Below are 19980 nucleotides of genomic sequence, written 5' to 3'. Positions count from 1 at the left end.
GGGGGGTGGCTGTTGTCAACCATCTGAACTGAGAAAATGGCGCAGGTGGCTGATGGAGAGGGCAAGATGCCGTATGGGCAGGAGCCAGGGTCAGTGGCCTGCAGGTGCCCCAGTCCCCAGTTCTAGCTCTTTTTCCTCCAAGTATCAAACATATCCCTGTGGCTGAGTTTCATGAGACACCCAGGTATCTTTCTAGTAAGTGCTTCTTTTTGCTCAAGCTTGTTCAAGATACTATTATCTGATTCTCTATTGTTTGCAAACAAGGAGGTTTCCCACTGATGACTGTTGGAGAAGAGCATCCAGGGGTGGGGGATGCAATGAGCCCAACCAAGGAAAATGTTGAGATCTGTTTTTAAATCATGTTTTACCAGCCCAGACTCCTAGGTGTATGGACTCAGAGCTTGGAAGGTAGACTCAGAGCTTGGAAGGTGGCCAAAATATGCCAAGGTCATGCCCAGGAACCTGGGTGACACAGGTTACTCAAAGCATCTTGCGTAGCTGTTAATGCTGCAGTGTCCCCTCTGTACAGTGCCAGGTAAAGACCACAAGCCCTGGACACAGGAGTGCAGCAGCCAGCTGAAGGTCCTTCCTTCAGAAAGGGCAACAGTCTATGCCCATAACTTAACCCTTGAGTTTAGCTGGATTGATCTTCATATATGACCCATACCTTTGACATTTTTGTCTGTAAGGCCACTGTCAGGCAAAGGACATTGGGAGGCTGTTGGCCACTGTTGGCCACTGCTGGCCAAGCAAGACTACTCCAGGAAGTTCTGGATTGAGACCAAAGCAGGAAGTCGATACTGTGGGACACATTGTAGATACAACCTCTCCTTTTGCCCAGTGGGTGGCCCACCCACAAAATTCTTTCTTCCACCTGGCATTACCCAACTCTGGGACAAAGCTACCCTTCACATGCACAGTTGAGTCACTTGCGGGTCTGAACCATTCTTCCTTGGGGGTACGTGCAGGCAATCGACCTGCCTGGGTCAAGAGGAGACTGTGGATCCACTGTGGATGGACAGCTGGGAGAACATGGCCTGATGTGCAGGTTGCCTATGCTGTTCCTGTCTGGGTCCTGGCCATGTTTCCCAAATAAGGCGCAGAGCCAGGACTTATTTTTGTGTGTAGTTCTGATGCCTGAGCACACTCTGCTTCTTGCCTTCTGACTCCAGGTACCAATAATAACTATTCCCTGGCCAAACACTGCCCTGCGTCCTGATGCATGGCCAAGTGACCCCAGTGACCAAGAATGACAAAGGCCCAATAGTCTACCCATTCACTGCTGGGAGCATCCAGAGAAGAGAAGGTATAAATGATGACCTGGTTTGTGGTCTGGGGCAGGGGGACAAGGCGAGCCTGGGGAGGGGAGTATTGGACTGGCCTCAGTGGCCCTCACAGACAAGCAGGCATGCACACAAGAGTCTGGGACCAGGCACACACTGTTCTTTCTTAATCTTACGAGATATTCTGACTCCAGGTTCCTTTAAGGAGACCGAGAGACATTAATTCAGACCGGCTTCAAGCACAGGGCATTTGGAGGGTAAAAACCAAGAGGCTATTCAAACCCAGAGAGCTAAACTCGGCCTTGCCATACTGTTGTTTCAATGATCAAGCCTCATGGCTGGGTGTAAAGTGGTTTTAGAAAGAGGTCTGTTCACACAAACACCGTGAAGCTATTCTTTCCCAAGCACCACACTCAGTTTGTCAAAACATTTGAAGAAGACTAATTCATGCCTCAAAAGGAATTCTCGCTCACTCACCAAACTGCCAGGTCCATGAGCTGAAGGCTTTTTGTGTGTGTTACAACAGCACAAGACACACAAGGACTGGACCCTGGACCTAATGCCTTGGGTTTTTACCATGTCACTAAGAGGCAGAATCACGGTCTGCGTGGTCTCTGGGAGGATGGGTGAGAAGTCAGGTGGCTGAAGCCAGTCCTGGCCAGTGCTGTGTGGACGAGACGCAGAACAGGGGAGGGTAGTGAGCACATGGGCTCCGAAGCCTGGGGTGCAAGCGTTCAAGTCCCACCTGGTCTGTTTGGACCAGGAAACTTAAGAAATGGAAACTTATGAAATGGAAACTTAAATTTCCTTCAAGATGCTTGCATCTCTTCATGTGTGAGTTTGGAAGTAGGGAGGGGTGACACCTCCCAACTGGTTGTTGCGAGGATGAAAATTAGCATGTGTTCCATGCCTAGAGGAGCGTCCAGCACCCAGTGAGCACCAGGTAATCCTGGGGGCACATGGAGTCTCCCCAAAGCCCTCCTGTGTCAGGAGGACAGGTGAACAGCTCCCCACACCATCCCCAGAGCCGTCCCTCAAGGGTCCCTGCTCAGCGGCAGGTAATACTCACCCCCGCCCCCCATCACAAACAGGTCCCCGAAGCACAGAACAGAAACGCGGCGATTGACATAAACAATTTCAAACAATAATTTCAGAAGACAGATTGTTCCATTTGGGCATCCAGATTCCTCTCGGAGGCTTTCCCCACTTGTTTATGTATTCCGTGGCACAGAGCCATGAGTGAATTAAGCAGACAGCCTGCACGCTCCCGGGCCCAGGAGCGGTCTGCGGGGGGAAGCAGCTTGCGGTTTGACCTGCTTTCCTTGAAAGTGATTGCTGAGGGAGGTCCTTGAGGAAAGGACCTGTGATCTAGCCCTCCTGGTGTCCACCCACTGGCCAGAGCGGTCACCAGGTCCCAGGCCCGGGGTGGGGTGGGGGTGGGGTTCCCGGTTTGAGCCCTGCTATTTCTCTACATGCATGAATTAGAACAGGTGATCAACCCTTGATCTAACCCCTACAAGGAAGATACTATTATTCCCACTTTATGTACCCAGAAGGAAGGCATCCTTGTACCCAAAGTATAGGGAATTGCAAGGATCCAACCCCGACTCCATGAGCAGTGGTAAATTACCACAGGGATATGAACAAGGTCAAGGGAGCTGTCCAGTGGCTTCCTGGAGGAGAACTGGTTAACCAGGGGGAAGTAGAGCCTGGAACAAAGGGGGTGTTTTAGGAGGCCGAGGTAAAGGACTGCTTCCCAGATTAAGAGAAAAAAATTTCATTCCACGTTTGCTAGATTCTCTGAAGGTCTATTTTAGTTCTTTTGAGATCCCAAGTGATGCCAGTGGTGTACTATACTTAGAGCATGAACGACCTTTCTGGTCATAAAACAAAGGCATGTTCATTAGGGAAAACTTGGAAAATGTACAAAAGTTCCAGGATGGAACACAAAATTAATGGTCATTCACGTCTTTAACACTTGCCGTGATACACCTGTCGATGTTTGACCTTCCTTCTTCCAATTCATATGTATACGCATAGATATATAATTTCTATTCTGCAGTTCTACCCATATTCTAAAATACCTATTCATATTCTAAAATATCTATTCATTTTCTAAAATATCTATTTTCTAAAATATCTATTCTACACTTTCTCAGGAATTGGGATCACAGGATGTGTAGGACACTGAAACCTCTTTCTTGCCTTGTAGACAGCTTTCCTCCTCATTAGGTATACTTTGAAAACACCATATTTAATGGGCATGCTACAATCCCATTTTCAGTGTATTCAAACATTCTCCTTTGGTTGAACATTTCAGGTTTTTCTTTCAATTTTTCTGCAGCAGATAGAACACTACAAATACGAAATCTCTGTCTTTCATATGATATGTATAGTGTACACATACATATGCAATAGACAGTATAAGACTATACCTTACACACACATGCTATTATATTTATAAGGTGCTACATATTAAGATATATATGTAGGTATAGATATGACTCTACATGAGTATATACATGTTATATATACCTTAGGCCTTTCATTAATATACTTGTACTGGTACCTATCAAGTTTGGAAAAATAGTAAATGTAGATATATTAACATTTAAAAAAATGTTAGAAAGTAATCTCAGCCCTGCCATTAGGCACAAGGTTTTGAAGCAACCAGACATAACATTTAGAACATTTTCTGTGTCTGGGACATTCCATGGTGTCAGGCTCTAATCTATGTGTTAAGACCAGAACCCGTTGCAGAGGCTGGCATTCCACTGAGTCAGAGGTTCCTCTGCAAACCCTAAGACTCATCCTGTTCTCGACTCCCAGCCAATAGAGCATTTGGTGTGCTGAATCTTCCCGTCTCCTGATCTCCAGCCCTTCCATTCTGAGGCCAGTACAGATGGCTACTATATGTGAAGAAAGCTTTAAACAGGGGGGTCATTTTGTTGAAAGAGCCACTGGTTTCCACACCAGGTACCTGCCTATCTGAACACTGTTTGTACTTCCCCTGCCAGCACATTCCCCTGTGGGATCACATGGTGAACTTGATGCTGGAGGCCCAGAGATGAAAGTTCTGGTTCTAAATCTACTGGGTGACCTTGGACACATTTCTTAAGGTCTTAATGTCTCCTCATCTGTACAACCGGCTTTGTGATCTCACAGAGTTGGTATGAAAATAAAAGCATATGGACTAATAGGATTTTTTGGGGGGGTAGTTAATGGACCATAAAATATTATATGTATATAATACTGCACATATATATGAATATACATAATACTGCATATATATCATATATGTGGGTAATATATACAGTGTTCCACATACATAACATTGCATATATATGTAATATATAATACATATATTATATACACATATACATTATATATTATATAATTTTACATTATATGTAAATATATGTATTATGACATATAATGTATGTTAATATATTATATATAATACATATATAAATACATATAAATGTATGTATAAATCATATACATATGCATATATATACATATATAATATATACATATATTATAATATATAATGTAATATACACTATATATGGTATATAAAGCTGACTGTTCCACTAGCTCTGTGAGCCTCAAATTTTGCTCCCTGTGGAGAGTGCTTTTCTTCTTGGTTTTATTTTTAGACAGAACAGTATTTTTGATTCTAAGAGCATAGGATTTGGGTTCTCAGTACTGCCTGAAAAACAGCCATGAGCCTTTGCTAATCCTCATAGCCAGTGGTAACATTGTGGTCCCAGACAAGGCCTAGGGCTCTCTTGAGATAACACCGAAGGACCTAAGCTGGATACCAGCCACCCCTCTCTGGAAAGTGAATGTGACAAGAAAGCCTTCTATAAGAATTTTCTTGCAAGGGAGACAATAGGTGACACCGCGTATACAGAGCACTTTATAGAATACAGTGTACATTCTATAGTGATGATAATTATTGTCATCACTCTTAAACACAGCTTGGGGTATAAAAAAAAGAAATGGGAGAAGCTAGTGGCACACCTTAAGAGATGTTCACAAGCAGCTGGTGGTTGCGAATTTAGAAACAACATGTTTTATAATGCCATTTAAGGGGTTTTAAAGTATTGTAAATTAATACACCATATCTAATATATACATGTCAATCTAACAATAATATAGAATTGATACCCATCTGTGAATAAAACTGCTACAATTTATTGAATATGTGAGCACATCCCTGAACTATGTCAAACACTTCTTATATGGCTTTTCACTGAAGCCTCACAGAATCTCCAGGGGGAAGGCCTATTTGTAGATGTGGCAACAAAGATAAGTGGAGGTCTGAGAACTTAAAAGTACAGGCTTAACTTCCTATAACCACGAAGAGTGGAGCTAGGATTTGAACCCACACCAGCCAAGCCGTGGAGCCCATGCCTCAATACATCCATTTACAATTTCTGATGGGGCCAAGGGGTTTTTGGTCTTCACAGATGAGCAAAATTTTTAGGTTACTTTTTTTTTTTTTTTTAAGATTTTATTTCTTTGAGAGTGAGAGAGAGAACATGAGTAGAGGGAGCGAGAGAAGCAGACTCCCCACTGAGCAGGGAGCCCAACACCAGGCTCCATCCCAGAGATCATGACCTGAGCTGAAATCAAGAGTCAGACACTTAATAGAGCCACCCAGGCACCCCTAGGTTATAGTTTCAACATGAGCATGCTTTAGGACAGGTGGAGAATTTATTAAGAACTTGCCCCGGCTGGGTGCTCAGCCACTTCCAGATCTAGTTCCTCAGATAAGATCTCTGTAATCCCTGTTATTCCATAAACAAACAACGCTCACTGCTAGTTGATTTATTACCAAACTCATTCCTGATTATTGTAGAAGGCCAAGGAGATACTGAATAATCAAAATAAAGAATATGGGAGTATAAGAAAGAATATAGGGAAAATTAATCATTACTCCCAATCTTACCACCCAGAGGTAATGGCTTTTTTCTATGCATATGCTTCAACGCTTTTGGTAGGTTTTGGTCTGTTTTGATTCCTAACTCATGGAGCTTAAAATATTTCAGCTTTTAAAAGTATTTTCTTTTAGGGATGCCTGGGTGGCTCAGCGGTTGAAAATCTGCCTATGGCTCAAGTCGTGACCCCGGGGTCCTGGGATCCAGTACCACATTGGCCTCCCCGCAGGGAGCCTGCTTCTCCCTCTGCCTCTCTCTGTGTCTCTCATGAATAAATAAATAAAATCTTTTAAAAAAGTAAATAAAAGTATTTTCTTTCAAAATTGCCTATGGTCAAGAAATGAGCTTGATATTTTAAATTTATTGACATTTCAGCATGTGTTGTGTTGGGGGTGGGCACTGAATTTAAAATAGTCTTCTAATATTCTAGGTCATGTCAGAGGTTTAAAATATATAGTCAACTTACCTTCAGTGCTCATATCCTACAAATGCCGATTTGAATTTTTGTCTATTCAATTAGGCTTACAGAAATGTGTTGTTTTCCACTTCTATCATGATATTGCCAATTTCTCTTTATACATTGTCATATTTAAAATTTTCATAGATACCATTCTTGTTCTAAAAGATTCTAATGATATATATATGTATATCATTAGAATATATATCATATATATATATATGTATCTCCATCCCATTTTTATATATACACATATATATTGATAACATTTGTCCTCCTCTTACCCCTGGGTATCACCGTGAACAGTTTGAACTTCTATTCTTAAGATTTTTTTCTATGTATTTACACCAATTTTTAAAAACAAAACTGCAAATATACTGCCTGGTTGTTTCATAATGTGCTTTAAAAAAAAATCTAAGTGTATGTCTTGGAGATCTTTCCATGTCAGTTCATACGGAATTTTATCTCCTTTTCCTTTGCATTTTATTGTCTTTTGTGAGTGTAGTGTAACTTAATTAACCTTGCCCTCTCTAATGGATGTTTACGTTCTTTCCACTCTTTTTGGCATTGTAGTTTATAATGTCCCATTATAAATTATAATGCCCTGAAAATCCCTGTACATACAAGTGTTTCTTTCAATTAAGATGCCTTAATGTATCTTGGTTGATGGTGAGCTCATTTAAAATGCAATAGAAACTGTCCAACTGTATCCCTTAAGCCTTTCAGATGTGCTCACTAAAGAAATTAGGTGTCTATTTCTCCATGCTTGCTAATATTGATGTTATCAATATTTTACATTTTTGCAAATCTGATGTTTGAAAAAAAATGCTGTCTTTGAATCTGCATGTTCTTGAATGTTAGTGGGTTGAATACATTTCATGCCGGCTTATTGAAATTCCCTTGAATTATCTTGCTCTTTAGGTTGTGGGCTTTTAATCCCATTGTTTACACAAGTCCTTTTAATAACTTTGTCTGAATACACATTTCAAGTGTTTTCTTTCAATCTACTATTTGATTTTTAAATTTCTTTTTGCTGGTTCCCACCCCCCTCCATGTAGCCTTTTAAACTTTTTAAGTGGCCAAATATATCAATTTTTATTTCTTCTCTGGCTTCGGTATTATGCATGGGAAGACAGTTCTTACTCCAAGATTATAAAAATATTCTTTTTTCTTCTAATATTTTATAGATTTCCTTAGCTCTTTAATCCATATGAAATTTTTATTTTTTTAAAATTATTTATTTATTTATTCATGAGAAACACAGACGCAGAGACACAGGCAGAGGGAGAAGCAGGCTCCCTCTGGGGAGCCTGATGTTGGACTCGATCCTAGGACCCCAGGATCACAATCTGAGCCAAAGGCAGGCGCTCAACCACTGAGCCACCCGGGTGCCCACATAAGGAGTTTTTAAGATGTTTTATAAAATAGCTGAATTAATTTACTTCCAAAAGGATGTCAATTTTCCCAACACTCTTTCATCACATATTTTATTGCTAATTTGAGTAGACACCGTTATTATTGGAGTTTAATAGAGAGTAAATTCATACATACATGTATACGTTACACACACACACAACTGTGATCCACTGATAGTATGTTTTACTCCTAATACTAATTACTACGTGGGTATGGGTTGCTTTTCCCCCCTTCATTTTATTGAGGTATAATTGATAAAATTATAAGAGTGCACAACATGATGGTTTGCTATTAGATGTTGTGGAAGGAAACCCACCACTGAATTAATTAACAGGGCTTTTATCTCAGATATTTACCTTTGTTTGTTTCTTTGGTGACAACACTTAAGTTCTAGGCTCTTAGAAAATTTCAGTTATACATACAATGCTATCAGCTGCATTCACCATATTATACATTAGATCCATAGACTTTATTCATTTTATAACTGAAAGTTATAAGCCTCCCTATGTCTCCCACCCTCCGGCCCCTGGCAACCAACATGTACTCTCTGGTACTGGATATTTCTTTTTAAGCTATATTTAGTGTCTTAGGGCAAGCCTATTCTTGTTATTATTGGTTTTCAAAAATTTCTTGAACTTTTATTCTCAAACTGAGATTTAAATAGCTTTCATTGAAAGTCCTAAAATTCCAGGAGAATGATGTGTATAATTTATAGATTAATTCATACTAGAAACAGGTCTCTTGATAAATCACTGTTTAGGAAATCAAGGATAAGAATGGTAATTGGGTATATGTCTGGTGTTGTCATCCAGAATGAAGTATTTTAAATCCACTTGGCCAGTGGACATATATGTTGGAATGGGGGGGGGGGGGGTGGAGTGGAAGGAGGGAGCTTTTAGATGGTAACAGTTATGGTCATCCTGGCACCAACCTGATCAGATGTAGCCTCAACAGCTTATTGGTTACAGTACTCTGAACCAGTTGCTTAACATCTTTGAGCCTCCACTTCTCCATCTATAGGTGTCTGACAACATTCCCTAAGGATTAAATGAGATAATAAAAAGTGCTCCATTAACCCCTAGCCCTCTGTGCTTCTCCCTGATGAAACATCAGTCCTATCTGGTAACAGGTGATCCCCAAAGAGCAGGTCACACAGACATTTCCAAAGGTATCAGGTAACTGTGGCTCCTTTTCCTTTTTATTCTTGACTGAAAAGGTATGAAAAGCTTCCAGAACATCAGTCACCAAGCTGACTCTGAGCCAGTTCTATTACAGGGGCAAGCATTCACTGGCATATGGAAATTAGACTAGGGTTAAGCTTGGTACATCGTGGGTGCTCCAGAAATATTAGCTACCAAAGTGGATCTTAGAGATTCATAACCATTATTCCCACACTTGGATATTTACTCTAAACAATGAATATCCTAGAAAACAATCCTGGGGAATAAAAAGACTATGTGCATTAAGATTTTTATAATGTTATTTGTAATATAAAAATAATGAGTCTTCATTTTCCAACCGAAAAGGAAAAGGTTTAGCAAATTACTATGTACTCATTTGATAGACTTTGATACAGTCTTCTAAATAAGAATGTGCTACGAGCACAGGAGCTCAGAAAACGATTTAGGATAATAGGCTCATGGGCAAAAACACTATCAACCTATGTATACACCCTGTAACTTTATAAAAATCTTTAGACATCTGGACAGGGACAGGAAGGAAACCCAAAATAGTAAAAACTTTTAAAGTATTGACATGATTGTTCAATTAATGTTGAGTAACATTTTCTGGATCTGGCCTGGTTTGGAGCCTTCCTGCCCCCTCTGGAGCTTGAGTACCAATAAAGTTCCATGTGGAACCTCAGACAGAGGAACCAGCCCAGCCAGTCCTGAGGAGAACAAACCCGAATGACTTCCAGAAGGAAGAGTGTTCCCAGACGCAGGGAGGGCAGAAAGCTATGGGAGATATTCCAGTCATTTCTCTGCATCTGGGACTATTTGACTTTGTTTCTCAAGAAAGAATTGATGACTTTGTACCACTTAAGGGGCTGAGAAGAAAGATATGTAGACTGAGGACAGAAATCTCACTTGGATGGTAGATCAATTGGGCAACCAGACCAGGCGCGCTAGGCAAGATGTCCTAAGTATCTGAAAGGTTGTAGATCTCCTCTTTATTGTTACACATATGGAGTGATGGCTAAGTTTCCACACAGGAGGGAAGCCATTATATACATTTTACAATGTCACAGTAGCATAAATCAGTATTTCTACTGCTAGCATTCTACTGCTTCTTTAATCTCAGGGGGCTCATCTAAGATGGCTGAATACAACAATTGTCAATTAGGGTGACTGACATGATTAAACTACATGCTTCAATAGCATCTATGGGAAAATGGAAAAATTTATCTTCCCTGACTAACAGGAGAAAAGAAAGAAATTACTCTGTTTTCAGTGGCTCCAGAGGGCATTGACCTAGGCCCAGCAAAATATATAAATAAAGCCGGGCACCTGGGTGGCTCAGTGGTTGAGCATCTGCTTTCAGGCCAGGTCATGATCCTGGGGTCTTGGGATCGAATCCTGCATCGGGGTCCCTGCAGGGATCCTGCTTCTCTCTCTGCCTATGTCTCTGCCTCTCTCTCTCTGTGTCTCTCATGAGTAAATGAATAAAATTTAAAATAAATACAGTCAGGAATCACCTTATTTATTCTAGATTTCTGGGAATAAAGGGCACATTTTTAAAAGATTTTTAAAAAGGATTTTATGTACTTATTCATAAGAGAGAGAGAGAGAGAGAGAGAGAGAGAGGCAGAGACACAGGCAGAGGGAAAAGCAGGCTTTACGCAGGGAGCCCAATGTGGGACTCAATCCCGGGGCTCCAGGATCATGCCCTGGGCTGAATGCAGGTGCTCAACCACTGAGCCACCCAGGCATCCCCCTAAAAGGCACATTTTAACAGCACTTGGAGATCCTCAGTTTATTTAGGAATAAAATCTAAAACTGGGTAAGTTTGACTTACTACTTATTCTAGGTGACATCAGAATAGAAATTAGTGCACATTACTCATTAAAAACAAATGCTACCTAATGATAAAGTTGAAAATCTAAGTCCTAGAACAGCACTGCTGTAAAACTATTACTTGGCTAATTGCTTTTGTTGTTTTTTAAGTCCTATTTATGTCCATCAAAAGCTTTGACCTACTCCACGTTTCTCTCTTGTGCAATTCGCACGCCACTGCGTCAATCTGTCCCTTCCCATATGGGGATGGGGACTTCTTTCCATAAAAAGAAACCGTCAATGATTCTACAAAGGTCTTTCCCTTACAAATGGCATGAATCATTTTATCAGGATGGAAACAAAAGCCAAGTGAGCAGGGCTGACTTTCCCAAGGTCATCAGCGGGAATATGATGGGCTCCGCCCATGGTCCTGCCCATGGGAGAGCATGAGTGAGCCCAGGAAGGCAGACCCCTGTGAAATGCACCTGCTGGCTCCTCCTTCCGGATCTGGGCAGAGATGCATGATAGTGGGTCACCATCTGCTAGATGGCCAGTGAGTTCTTGCTAATAACATGGAAAAAAGGCGATGAGAGACCACTTTGTGCTCCAGCATCTTCTATTTATGTCTGGCTTTTCTGAAGTATATAAAAGTCGAACCCTGAAGCTGAGCACCTCTAGGTCTGGCATGTCCATCTGTTACTCTCCGACTGGATTCAACTAGATTAGAATCCATTCAGTCTGGTTCAATCCAACCTGACAAAGTCTTCCTGATTGTGCCTGACACATACTATAGCAGAGAAAAGATGAACGCTACTCTTTCTGGTCTTGAAAAACTTAATTTCTTTAAAGCCCTCCAGGCACACGAAACTGGACTCATTATAATCCTCGATTCATGTTGCATTGCCACATATCATTGAGCCCTGAGTGAACACTGTTTAATTAATTTGCTTAATAATAAACACGCAGACACCCACTGCCTAACCTGATTAAAAACACCACCAGCAATGGTTTCCCTAGCCTAGGCTACACCCTACCTCCTTACCTACCTCCTTCCCTAGCCTAGGCTATACCTTACCTCCTGACCTCCTTAACTACTCCTTTCCTTGCTCCAGAGGAAATACTTTTCTGAATTTTGTATTTATAGTCTTTTCTACCCTTGCTGTTCTAGTTTTAATACACAACATATATGCCTAAAAATACATAAAACCAGATTATTGGGGCACCTAGGCGGCTCAGTCAGATAAGCATCTGCCTTTGACTCAGGTCATGATCCTGGGGTCTTGGGACTGAGGCCCAGATTGGGCTCCCTGCTCATCAGCGAGGAGTCTGCTTCTCCCTCTGCCCTTCCCCCTGATTGTGCTCTCCCTTTCTCTCTTAAATAAATAAAATCTTCTTAAAAAACCCACACAGATTGTTTACTTTTATTGTTTCTGAGTAGTCTTTAGGGAAAGAATAAAATGTGTTTGCAACACATATTTAATGGTGTCTTTTTTATGCCAATTATGATTTGACATGCTAGGGAATAAAGCAGGGGAAACAAACTAATCAACAAAAATCCTGGCCCGCGTGAAGGACAAAAAACCAACAAGTAACTAAGTCAAATGTTTAATATAACTGATCACTGATAAGAGCTATGGATAAAAAGAAGGCAGGTGGGTGGTGGGGGCTCTTGCCCCAGTAATGAAGATGGTAAGAGAAGGCCATCCGGGACAGGAGTAAACCCCACACACCTAGACAGGAGGGAACAATGATGGTCTCAAGCAGGTGGCCTGAGCCAGACCCTGAATGTTCCTTTTGCTTTGAAAAAAAAAAAAAAAAGAAAAAAAGATTTTAAATTCCCATTTAGGAATGAAAATGCATTCGCCCTTTAAGGACCAGCTAATTGTGTTCTCATGTGTACTTCAGAAGGCACAGTTTTGCTGGAACCATGCACAGAACATTAGCAGGTCGCTCTAAGATTCCATGTGAGGATGGAGAAGGTTTCTTTCTTACTCCCCAACTGTATACTCAGCCCCCTAGCTTCTCGTAACATCTACTGCAAGGGAAACCTGTTTGGACATAGCTGTTGAATGAATGAATGAATGAATGAATGAATGAATATGTAACTCACATACAGCATTTTCCAGGTCAGCTTCTTAAGGACAGGTTCCAGTCCTACAGAGATTATCCCTGGGGTGGGGAGCACTCATACCTGATACCAATTAACAACATGGACGCCTGGGTGGCTCAGCAGTTAAGCATCTGCCTTCCGCTCAGGGCGTGATCCCCGGGGTCCTGGGATTGAGTCCTGCATCGGGCTCCTTGCAGGGAGCCTGCTTCTCCCTCTGCCGGTGTCTCTGCCCCTCTCTCTGGGTCTCTTATGAGTAAATAAATAAAATATATATATAAAAAAAAACAAAACATATTGAAAGAGTGAAAGGGTGAGCTGGCACCTAAGCAAGCAGCCAGGAAGGAGAACCATCAAAGTAAGTGCTTACCTGGGGTGGGGAAGGGCCTGCCAGGAACCTACATACAGAAATTCACCCCATTAAAGCATTCACAGTGGAAAACTGTGAGTTTCTCTGTCCAGAGCAGAATTTTCCATAACGCATTTTTCCAGCTAAACCTGCCCCATGGGATGCTGTGTGAATAAAGGTGAAACATATTGGAGAATCACTATTTTTTAAAAGTCCACAACCTACATAAGAACTAGTAAAGTCTTCCAGAAATCCTGAGGTTAAAAATCTGGTGTGACTTTTCAGCATCCTCCGCCTCACTGTTAAAAATGTCCTGCCATGCAAACGTCGATGTCGTGTAGCATCAGTCTTCTGTGGACCATCGTGGTGGTGGTGGTTGGGGGGCATTAGGATTATGGTCATGTAATCCAGATTAAGGGAAAAATTCTGCAGAACAAAGTCTGCACAACAGAGGGATTGTGGGGTTAAAGAGGTGGGAATAACATATTAGAACGTGGGGTCATAGGAGGAATAATGCTCCCCCCCCCCCAAGATGTCCATGTCCTCATCTCTGGGAACTATGAGTGGGTTACCTCCCATGGTATTATGGACTAAATTGTGTCCTGCTCCTCCCTTTCCAAATCCATATGTTGAAGCCCTAAACCCCAATGCCATGGTATTTCCTTTGGGAAATATTAGGTTTAGATGAGGTCATGAGGGTGGGCCTCCCCTAAAGGGATGAGTGCCCTTGTGAACAAGAGAACCAGAGAGTTCACCCTCCCTATGTCTCCCCTCTTTCTTTTCCTCTCTGTGCCATGTGAGGACACAGAGAGGAGGTGGTCATCTGCAAGCCGGGAGGAGACCAACTTGGACTTCCAGCTTCCAGAACTGTGAGGAAATAAATTCCTGTTGTCTCAGCCCCCTAGTCTAGGATATGTTGTAGCAGGCCATGTGGACTAGTAAGACACATGACACTGGGGATATAATTCGGGTTGCTAATCAGCTGATCTTAAAATAAGGAGGTTATCCTAAATGAGCCTAATGGAATCACAAGATTCCTTATATGTGCAAGTTAGAGATTTGAAGATGCTCCACCATTGTCCCTTGAAGGGATCATGAACCAAGCAATGCCAGCGCCTCTAGCATCTAACAACCAAGATAACTGATTCTTTTGTAGGGTCTGCAAAAGGAACACGGGCCTGATACCACCAGGATTTTAGCCCAGGGAGACCCTTCTCAGACTTCTGACCTCCATAACCACAAGACAATAAATGTGCATCGCTTCAGGCCGCTAACTTTGTGGTAATTTGCTACAGCAGCCACAGGAGGTGGATGCCACTGCTGCTGAGTAAGGAATTAGTGGCAAAGAAAGAATTAGTTCAGCTAGGAGAAGTTTGCACAGACACCCAGAGTGAGAATAAGCCCTTAGCTTCCTTCCATTCTGCTTGCATCCAGTAGAAATTCCTGAAAGTTCCCGATAGGATAAGTTTTCCCCAAATTTTAAAAATAAACCAACTGGTAATCTCAATAGCAAGGTGGAATCGAGGAATGGGTAAGATATTTGTGCTCCAGTAGGCTTCACCTGGAAAAGTGGCCTTGAGTGAAATACTGAGGCAGCATGTGAGCACATGAACAATTATCTTAGAACATCGTGAAGATGTTCTATATGAAGATGACAGGTGCGGATTATTCATTTATCCATTCGAGAAATACGTATTGAACACCTACTGTATGCCCAGATCCCTGAGAATGCAACAGTCTGAAAATATCATGGTAATGGTTTTACGAAGCTAACAGTCTTCAACTTTTCGGTCATTCATTTGGGGGGAAAAACCAACACCTCAAGTCTTAGAGATGGAAACGATTGCAGATTCAACCAAACAGAGTCAGCCACTACTTCTCTAGCACCTGCTTTGCATGTGCCTTGGCTTCTTTCGGCTGCAGCCCCCAGTCTGGGAGCCCGTGCACCTGAGCACCAGCCAGCTGGTCTGCTGAGCTTCTCGCCCTCTGCCTCCCCAGAAAGCCCAAAGAGAAGCTCCCATGTTTTTCCTCAACCCACATGCTGGCTCTGCCCCAGGTGACCCAGCATTCATACTCCTGACACCTCTCATTTCCTTTCAAGTCTCCTCTTTCATGCCTAAAATGCAAGTTTTGCATTTTGAGGAGCTTTTGGGCACACAGAGTTTTGGGAGCTTGATGGGATATTGGAGGGGGCGGCAGAGAGTGCTGGTCAAAGGTGGCTTGGGTTGAAGGCAGGGTTTGCCGGAAAAAACACAGAAGGACTAGTTCGGTTTGGATTTCAGGTAACAGTATGCCCCTAATTTTGCAATAGGTTAAAAAATTAATCCTTGTTTACCTGAAATTCAAATTTAACTGGGCATCCTGTGGTTTTTTTTTTTTTTTTTACTTATTAAATCTGACGGCCCTAAATTTGTGCAGGGAAGGAGGCAGGATCACGGTGGATACCAGAGTCTGCCTTTGCGTGGAGTGTTTGAGTCAGAAGAGGAGACAAAAAGCAAAAGAAATAAGCAGTTCTTTTGAAGGGAAATCTATGAATGGCCCTCGCCCTCTCCTTTTGATCCTTGGTGCATGGTGTGTGTTTGCATGTGTGTCTATATCCATATATTAGAGTCGGAGTTTTGTTGCCACGAGGATTATGGTATCAAGGGAAACCACTGACAGTGATACTGGTTAGAGATCTTGACAAAACAAGCGAGAATTTTTTAAGAAGGTAAAAATATGATCAGTCTCAAAGGAATATTACTTATTGCACTTGTATGAAAAGTCTACCACCATTTATGTCCAACAGCTACATAGCCCCATCGCAATTTTGTTTGTTCCCAGTCTTTGTGTGCTTTCATAAAACCACAAAATGTTATGAAAGGGTCTGCAAGATCACCTAGTCCAAACCTGACACAACGTTAAGGAACCAAGACTCAGAGGAAGTGACCCCCCTAGGGTCACACTGTCAGAACAATATTTTTTGAGGGCTTACCAAGTACCAGGCATTTTTAAAATGCCCTGCTTGTGGTATCACAGTCCACCCTCACAACAACCCTATCACAGTTATTTGGGTGAAGAAAACCACGGCAGAGGGAATTATGAAATCTATCTAAGGTCAAGGTTATACAGCTCGAAAGTAGAGGCACCTGCAAAAAAAAAAAAAAAAAATTCAATCCTGAGCTTGGCTCAGGATTCACACACTCAACCATGAACCCCGCAACAGCCTCTCAAATAAGAGGAGTTTATATCATTAAATATATTAACACATGTAAAATTTCCCACTTTGCTGCTCCTGTAGATTTTTATCCTTAATACCAAGGTCACTCGAGCACGGTTTACAGAAAGCCGGTTGGACGTCGCTGCCATACACACCAATTTCAGAATCAAAATGGTCATCTGCTCACTTTTAAAAAGGCCCTACAGTATGGGGTGCCTTGCTGAGATCAGAGAACAACTTACTTGCATTTATTTTTGAAATAATTTGCCTTGCTGTGATCAGAGAACTTAGTCCCATTTATTTTTTGAAATAATTTTAATTAAATAAGTAACACCAGGGTTTATCATCAAAGCAAACACTGGCAGTGAGAGTTTTGTGAATTTACATTATGAGTAGCTCACGAAAGAAAAGAAAAAAGCCAGGAGCACAAATCAAAACAGAAGAGGCTTCCCTACCCACCGTTAGCCACAAAATAAATGAAGTTCACTTGGGAAGAGGCAGGCCCTCTTGCTAGCAAGCAGGCAGTCTAGCCAAGGTCTGAGCTGGTGCAGCTAGACTTGCAATTATATCCAGGAAGAATCATCGAGGTCCGCAACACTGCATTACTTAGCCGCACATGCTGCTCGCTTTTCTGCTCGTGCAGATTATCAACCCCTTGCATCTCCAATGACCAAAGCACTTTGTCCATCTCCAGACCCCAGTTTGGCCGATTATCAAAAGGTGGAGGGTTAAGCATGCTCCTATCTGCATGGATATCTCATGTTTTCCTGAAGCTACTCTTCCTGTGACACAAAAGCCTGTCCAAGCTCAGAAAAAAAAGAAAAAAAAAAAAAAGAAAAAGAAAAAAGAGAAAGCAAGCTGGCAACTGGAATTCTCTGAAGCTCCAGGGTGTCTACCTAGGAGACACCAGGACTCCACTGACCCACAGACAGGAATCAGGAACAGGGCAAACACGGTCTTCCTTCTGCTCTGCACTTTCCCCCCCAAGGAAGGATGCCTTGATTAGTTCCATAAGTCGGTTTTGCGATTTTACTATCAAGTACTTCAAATCCTTTTAGAGGCAAACCAGCCCCTCCCCTACCCAAAAAAAAATTGCCAGGGGTGCAACTGAAATGAGCAGTGGCTTTCTGCAAAACAAATCCGTATCCTCTCTTCCTCAGAAAGGTGGCAGTGTTGCCTTGCGGTTTTGACCAAATTACAAAGCGGCGGAGTCTCTAGCTCATTAAGACACGACCAACCAGCCACAGAAGCTCCAGAAGGGTCATCTGCCTACAACAGCGCAGAGCCTTAGGAAACCTCCAGTGGACCCCACGGACATCTAAAAGCCAGAAGCGCCCAAGGAGGTCGCAGACCACCCTCCCTCTCCACACCCATGCTTCTCATTTTTGAAACATGAATCTCAGGTGAAAGTAACACCGAGTGGTCCCATTTACAAGAGCTTTGAGAACATCCTAAACGAGGCCCACATCCTGCTAACACCTGTTACAGGGAGTGTTCGGGGTAGGAATGTAATCCACCTTCTGGGTAGAAATTTAGCCATTTATTGAGTGGTTTGTCACCACTTTTATAAAACCAGTATTACACACGGTGCTACTGAGGTCAAGAGCTTAAGGCCGCGAGTGTCTCCCTGTCTGAATGGGGAGACCCACACGCTGGTAACTTGCGTGGGCGCCTAAACCAACCCTTGGTGGGGAGCCACTACACTTCCCGGCTGTCCCTTCCACTCACCTTCACCCGGCGACCTCTCTGAGAAGTTTCTCTGTGCGCCACTAACACAGAAATTTGGGGGGAAATTCTCCATTTATAAATATCAGATGGTTTGGGAAAAAATATTTGTGGCACTGGACTTTTTTTTTTTTTTCTACAGTGATGTCATCCTAAATACTTGGTGTGCTCCAAATTTGCTATTTTTACTTCCCCCAAGTGACTTTTTTGGGAAATACATTTGTTTGGATTAGCTACATTTTAAGTGACCCTGTATCTATTAATACACAGCATCAGGTTCATCTTCTCAGCGGTTACAACTGATATTATGTAGCTCTCAAACTCGAAATCCCTTATTTGTTCATTTTCAAAGTTGGCCCTTTCAGAGGTACCCTTCCAAAATTTCTATTCACAGATATGGGGTGGGGGGGGGGCGAAGAAATAAAAGAATTGGCCTTTTCACAAATCAACCAAACAACAACAACAAATCGCATCCGGCAACTCAAAGCATCGACCACGGAAGACATCAAAGTCCCCCACCCCCTCCTCCTCCCCAACCCCAAAGTCAAATAAAAGTCTTCACTTTCAAAAATGTGCTCTGGGAGGACCAAGTGGCAGGAGCCAAGCGCAGGCTCCGAGACGCTGGTTGGAAAGCAGTCCAGAGTGGCGAGGCGCGGCGAGGAAAGTCAGCAAGGATTTGCTAAGTGCCTTAGCCCTACCTGATCTGAATTTGCTCCTAATCAGCAAAGAGTGCTGAGACCCCAGGAGTGTCATGTTGAGGCTCAGCGAGCCGCTGGTCCCTTGGCCAGACGCCCCCTGTCTTCCACCGGGAACGGGCTCCCGGGAGCCCCGCTGAGCGCAGCTAACGACCCAGAACTCATCCAGCTCTCCGGGAGCGCCCCGGGGCAGGAGGACCGAGGACCCCGCGTCCCCGCAAAGCCGGCGGCTCCCCCCTCGCTGCGCGGGGCTAACTGACTCCCAGCGGGCGGGACCCTCCTCCTGCTCCGAGGCCGCCCGGCCGCGGCGGCATCCCAGGCGTGCCCGGCTGATGTCATAGGCTGCCCGCGAGCGCCGAGGATCGCCACCGCGCCTTTATGAAGGGCCCAAGTTTGCCATCTGATACTTTTTTACTACTGACAGCAGCTCAGCCAATCAGGGGCGGCGAGCGGGGCCCGGGCCGCCGGGGGAGCGGCGGGAGCGGGGTCCCCGCGGGTGGGCGGCGCGGGGGGGGGGGCGCGGGGGGGGTGCGAGGCCCCCCACCCTATCCCGGCGGGCAGGACGGGAGCGCGCGGGGAGCGCGGGGGGCGCAGGGGGCGCCGGGGGCGCGCGGGATGGGTGAGAGCCCCCCCATCCCCGCGGGCAGGACAGACCCGAGCGCGGGGAGCGAGGGGTGCGCGGGGAGGGGGGCGGGTGGGTGCGAGGCCCCCCACCCTATCCCGGCGGGCAGGACGGGAGCGCGAGGGGCGCGGGGGGCGCGCGGGATGGGTGAGAGCCCCCCCATCCCGGCGGGCAGGACAGACCCGAGC

General features: G+C 43.7%; 1 protein-coding gene across 11 annotated transcripts in view; it reads right to left on the bottom strand.

The window, feature by feature from the left end:
* Nucleotides 1-19548, bottom strand: part of MYOCD (myocardin) — a 96366-nt gene extending 76818 nt beyond the window's left edge. For 6 of the 11 annotated variants that reach the window (XM_072730383.1, XM_072730384.1, XM_072730387.1 and 3 more), the window contains exon 1: nt 19174-19524. Coding sequence is in view for 4 of the 11 variants with exons in the window: in XM_072730381.1 (XP_072586482.1) it covers nt 19174-19228 (55 nt within the window). In the remaining 7 variants the exon portion in view is untranslated. Of the gene's footprint in view, nt 1-19173 lie in introns of all 11 variants that reach the window. The other 5 variants (XM_072730378.1, XM_072730379.1, XM_072730380.1 and 2 more) reach the window with 3 other exon arrangements.
* Between the last annotated feature and the right edge of the window lie 432 nt (nt 19549-19980).

This window comes from Vulpes vulpes, chromosome 12 (assembly GCF_048418805.1).
Source record: "Vulpes vulpes isolate BD-2025 chromosome 12, VulVul3, whole genome shotgun sequence".
Lineage (NCBI taxonomy): Eukaryota > Metazoa > Chordata > Mammalia > Carnivora > Canidae > Vulpes > Vulpes vulpes.
Note: the sequence above shows the minus strand (reverse complement) of the source record. Positions and strands in the feature narration are given on the sequence as shown.